The 5,906-nt window shown below is 35.4% G+C and overlaps 1 protein-coding gene across 1 annotated transcript; it reads left to right on the forward strand.

Annotated features, from left to right (window-relative positions):
- Positions 1-2,084: 2,084 nt before the first annotated feature.
- LOC111382737 (kinesin-like protein KIN-UB) lies at positions 2,085-3,810 on the forward strand. Its single transcript, XM_023006778.1, has 3 exons — positions 2,085-2,351; positions 3,373-3,473; positions 3,643-3,810. Exons 1-3 carry the CDS (start codon positions 2,222-2,224, stop codon positions 3,793-3,795), a joined length of 384 nt encoding a protein of 127 aa, XP_022862546.1. The 5' UTR covers positions 2,085-2,221; the 3' UTR covers positions 3,796-3,810.
- The last annotated feature ends 2,096 nt before the right edge of the window (positions 3,811-5,906 follow it).

A 5,906-nucleotide genomic window follows, 5' to 3' on the forward strand; every position in this document is an offset into this window, starting at 1 on the left:
GATGGAGGTGGTTTTTATTTTCCACAAAAGAAGGAAAATATTTTCTTTTCTAGGTGATATTTTCCATGCCAATTAAACACATTATAAGAGTATGTTTGATTATATTTATTTTCTATGAAAAATATAATTTTTCTATCCAAATTCTTACTTTGGAACATTTGATTGCTATATATTTTTCATTTCAACTTTTAATATGCCTAATTTTCTTGGTTTATAATGAATATATTTTCTTCGGGGAATAGGTTTTTTGTTTTCCTCAAAACAAAGAAAATATTTTTTTTTTCTAGGTGATATTTTTTGTGGGGCTTGTTTGATACCCTCCATTTTCCACCTTTTTGCATATCTGATTGGCCAAATTTTCCCTGAAATTGATTTTCTTGGTACAACCCATTTTTGCTCCATTTTCTACCTTTTTAAGGAAAATGTTTTCTTATGGGTTTGGTGGTTTTTTTTTTTTTTTTTTTTGCAATTGAAACAAATTTTATTCCTAATTATAACAAATTTTATTTATTTAATTGACAATTTTCATGAAAAATAAAGCTAAACGAATACCAAAAGATCCAAAATTTCAATATTTTTTAGATGGAAAAGTATACCAATCAAATACATTTAATTAACAATTTCCAATAAAATAAGTTTTAGACAATTAAATTCTCTAAAATTCGTTATTTTTCTAACAAATTTCATTCGTACAATCAAACTGACCTTAAAATCTAAATACACGCCTCGATGCTCGCACTACGTTTAAGGCAGTTAAGCTTATACCACATCGTGCAGATAATGGGAGCCCATTTTTGTCATTTCATCATCCACGACCGCTCGGCGCATTTCAAGTTCCCACGACGCCGGTCCCTCAAAAGGGTATTTGCGTACCTTTCCTTTGAGGTACTGTTTGGGCTCCAAAAGATGTGAAAAACACCATGTGCCGCGAGACCTTTCGTTTCTGTCAGTGAGAAAACTGTGAGCTCTTTTACCTTTTTGTGATAAAAATATTTCATTGGTGTCATGTTTTGAATAAAAAGGAAAAAGAAAAATTTATTTAACATATGAGATTTTAAAAAAAAAAAGAAAAAAAAGGTCGAATCCCAACCTTGAGGGCCCCCACCGCCCCGCCCCGCCCTTAGAGCTTTGTGAGGGAGGTAAATCGTGGGATGTGCCCCAGCAGGCCAGGGAACAAGAGTTGCCTGTACACTGCGCCTACAAGGAGTTCAATTCCACGTCTCAGAAATCGAACTCTCATACTGCAGTTGCCAGCAAGGCGTGAGATAACTTCACTCCAGTCCTTTGTACCACTAGGCTATGCCCTGAGGGGCGAGATTTTTATTTATTATTGTGTATAAAATATAGGGATAAGACATTTTAATCGGAATCGAATCACGGAATTTGACAAATTCCAAAAAACAGATAAATTAGGAACCTCAAGAAACGATTCGTATCGATTCTTGATTATTGAATAGGAAACCCATGTATTCGAATTTGAAACTATTTTTATATTTTCTTATAATTTATTTATCATAACCCCATCCGACCCAATAAATAACATATTAGCAAGGTCCATATGCACTTTACATGCAGCTCGCCACACAAATCTTTCTTGAGGCGTCAAGCTACAGTTTAAATTGAATAATATTATGTTAGATATTGGAAGCTATTTGATAGCATATTTGCGGTGAATTAAGAAAGTGTTAAATTATGTATTTTGTGGCATATATATATTTCTTCTTCTTCTAGATATTAAAAAAGAGTAATTTGTATTATCAACTCATGATTTTTAGTAAAAATATTATGGATAGAACAGAATATGAATCGATGGTTTGAGTTTGGATTTCATTCCAATAATACTGAATAATTTCATTTACGAAATATAAGTGTAATAGGTGCTTCCGAGTATTGAAACACTCAGGACATGCCCCGGCAAAGTGTAAGATTAACATATTGATGTCATAGGACTACAGTACGACCAAACGAGGCCTCATTCACTAAACTATTCATGTGATTTCCTCTCACCCTGAAAGCGGTGAATTACCCACGGGACCCACTTCCCATACTTCTTTCACTTTATGGTTTCCTCTTGTTTGAACTCAAAGTCGACTAAAAAGACTAAAAACACCATTCCTTTTCAGTTAATTACCAGGCAACACCCTTTCCTTGTATTAGCTTCTGGGTTTTCTCGTGTCCAAGAAATTTTCATTTCTTCAATCGAAGAGAAAAATATAGAGAGATGGCTACAAGCGGAGTTTACAGAAACGGCTCAAATAAGGCACCGAATCTCCGTGCATCATCTTCCTTCAAATCGAAACTTCCGGTATCGAATGTCCGCCGCAGCATCCCCGGCGGGGCCACTGACACCGGTGAGTTAAACAATTTTAGCACTCAGCTTCTATCCGAGCGATCTGAATGTTAACGATTAGAAATGCGAGAAACAACCCTCTTACTTAATTGATTGAACTTGAATTGTAGTTCGCGTTGGAGAATTTTTTTAGTCGTTGCACTTGGAGCCTGTGAGAAAATGTGGGTTGAATAAATCTCTGTTTTTTACTGTGGATTTAATTAGACTACGTGGTTGTTAATTTCTTTGTCGTAAGCTGGAAATTCTATGGCTAAAAACACCATGATTGGATATAACATAAAGATAATTCAGTAGTTAGATTATCTAGTTCCGATAGCGCTTTGAGTAGGTGTGTACAGTAGAATTTTTATGTATGCATATGGATGAATGTATGATGTATCTGTATGATGCTAAAATTTGTCAATGTAGTTTGATAAACAATGTTTCTCTCTCTCTCTTCACCTTTCCCTCATCATTACTGCTTCCCATAAACCTTGTTGATGAGAGCAAGCCTCAAGAGCTTTCCAAATACATGTCCGTTGACTTGTCAACCTCGTCTGGAAATCTACAATAATTTTTGGGGTTTTGTGTTGGAAGAAAATACTAAAAGCACAAACACGTCTGCTAGAAATGTGGGAGTTCATTTGTCAAATGTAATAGTTGTTGATCGTGTCTTGCTTAAATGCACACAATCTTGATGAGACTTTTCATGTTAAGACTCTGAAACATCAATAGTTAATACAGATCATGAACATTTATTTTGAAACTCTAATTAATTATAGATTTTTTCTTGTTTAAATTATATAAATTCTTTCCGAAGGGGTTTGATATTAGATTCAATTCAATGCAAATGTAGTTTCAGCTGAATCGGTAAAGCATTCCTAGGGAGTGCAATGCCTCCAATGAATTCCATCAATGAAGCATTGTCACTGCTGCAAACGTCTTTTGCTTTTGTCTGAAGTTGAACTATTGAACTTCTAATCTTTGTTTCCCCCGATATCAATGGTAATTTTGATTTAGTATATTTTGATGGTATCGGACAGTTTCTGGAAGAGTTCGAGTCGCTGTAAGATTGCGGCCTCGAAATGCTGAAGAAATGGCAGCAGATGCAGATTTTGCTGACTGTGTGGAGTTGCAGCCTGAGGTTCATAGCACTAATTCCCATTTTTAAGATCTCAATATATAGATCTTTCGTTTTCATAACTATCAGAAAAAAAAAATAAAAAAAAAATCTTTCATTTTCACACTTGTGATGTAGTCCTGTGATAAAATAGATCCCTTGTGATACCATTGTTCACTTTTTTGCTTTACAGCTTAAAAGATTGAAACTTCGAAAAAACAATTGGGATTCAGATACCTATGAGTTTGACGAGGTTCTTACTGAATATTCATCACAGAAGCGTGTCTATGAGGTTGTTGCCAAGCCTGTTGTCGAGGTATGTTTTTTGAGGCATCTTGTTTTTTAGACTCTGGCGACTTGGTTCTTAAGACATGGTAATATTCGGCTTCCAATTTTTTAGAGGTTCTGTGGTTGAAATTTAACTGCCAATTTCAATATATTTCACACATAGTATTTAGGAGTATAATACAGAATAGTTGGAGAAAATTCCTTATGAAGTATACTCTATTGAGTCTGCCACGTCTGTTGCTATTATGAGCTAAATTTTTAATGAAGCTTCAGTGTACTTATAACCAATGTGTTTCTTATCCTTTGAATGGTGGCTGTGATCCTGCAAAATCGTCCAACCAATCTATGTTCTGCATTCAGTGTTGGACAAAATTAGTGTCTGATTAATCTTCTCTATGACAATCATAACTGATACGAAGTTCGCCTAATTATTCTTACAAATGTTCAAGATTTAAAATTATCCTCATTTTAAATTCTAAAGGTCAGAAGATGGGGCTTTCTATGTACTTGAGGGGTTGGGGCCATTACCCAAGCATTTAAAAATAAAAAGAAATGTAAAAACATTGGACATGTTGTATATATCCATTTGGACGCTGGAGAGACTCTGTTCAATTAGGTGACATGAGCAAACCCATTGGGGTTCAGCAATCCAGTTTCCAATACTGGTGGGAAGTCATGACCGATTGACCACCTGCCAAAGCAAGTAGTCCATGAGGCTTTGTCTCTGACTAAACAATCACCTAGTTGAGGACCAGCTAACATAAACAGTCCGGCCAGGATAAAACCTCAGACATCCAATTAAACTCCACCTGACCATGGTTGTACAAGCCAATATGCAGTAGTACTGAATAGAAACTTATAGCAGAATGTTGGGGAATTGAATACAAACAACGCTAAAAGTAGTAAGTAACAACCTCCTTAGTCAATCTTTGTTCACTGCCAGAGAACGTGCCCATCATGTGGGGGACCACCTCCTCTATGTAAGCAGTTCCAAATCCTCACAAATAGTGGTGCTTCCCATGCACTTATACACACAAAAAAGTATCTTGAGCCCTTATTCTGCAAGATTTTATATTCGATCTCAAGAATACGTAAATGACTTGATTGTCAAGGGGAGACACCATAACACTTCTAACTCATTTCAGCATGAAGCTGTCAACATCATCAATGGTAGGTTTTTAACATCTACAAGCCACATGTCAAGTAGGACACATCTAGATGTGTTTGAGTTGTGTCTTCACGTGTCGAAGATGTTAGAAATATATTAAAAAGGGAGAACCATGTGGCACCGGAGTATCCAAGATGTGTTGTTCTAAGAGCGTCTCCGATGCTAATGCTAGATTGCGCTAAAAAGGTTGCCTCGTAAGTATATAGACAATGTCTACAAAAGTTCCTCAACAATGCAATATGTCTAGCTGATGTGACAAGAAAAAGTAGGCATTGTCAAGATGACCATCTAGATGTAGAAGCTTTTCTAAACCGAATGAGTCACCACAGTTTAATATTTCTCTCCCTTTTCTTATTTTTTCTTACTTTTACTATTTTTCTCTCTAATTAAATATACATTAAGAGATGAAATTTGAATTATAGACGGAACTCATTGAGATGAAACTTGAGCTAGTCCATCTATTCACAAGACATTAATGCGATGCAGAATGGGAGCCTTTCTAATTAGATGTCATTGTGCCGCTTAGATTGCAATTCATAGAATGCATTGTAGATGCTATATACATATCAGACATAGACATTCTACCATAGGGGGAGTGTCCTTGCTTTCATAAACGTTGCAATGGACTCGTACAAAAATGTGGGACTATGATTGCATAATTTCATATTCACATTGTTCATATTAAAAATTATTAGACAATTGATAATAATTTTAGCTAGACTTTTCAGGCTTTCCTATTCAGAATCATACTTTGAGACATGACATGGTTCACAGTGCTTCTTCTAATGTGCTGCATGTAATACAAGGGGGTAATAATACATATTAAGATGATGTTACTGCTCAAAATTGTGATACAAATTCTATTATTAAAGGAGTCAGACTCAAACAGCAAGGTTTATGGCGTACAATGTATACTGCTCATGATTACTGGGACCTTTATGTTGATAGATTTGAGATTATACTTTGCTTTGTCCTCAATCACATATAATTCATATTCTACT

Source organism: Olea europaea, chromosome 3, assembly GCF_002742605.1.
Source record: "Olea europaea var. sylvestris chromosome 3, O_europaea_v1, whole genome shotgun sequence".
NCBI classification, from domain to species: Eukaryota; Viridiplantae; Streptophyta; class Magnoliopsida; order Lamiales; family Oleaceae; genus Olea; species Olea europaea.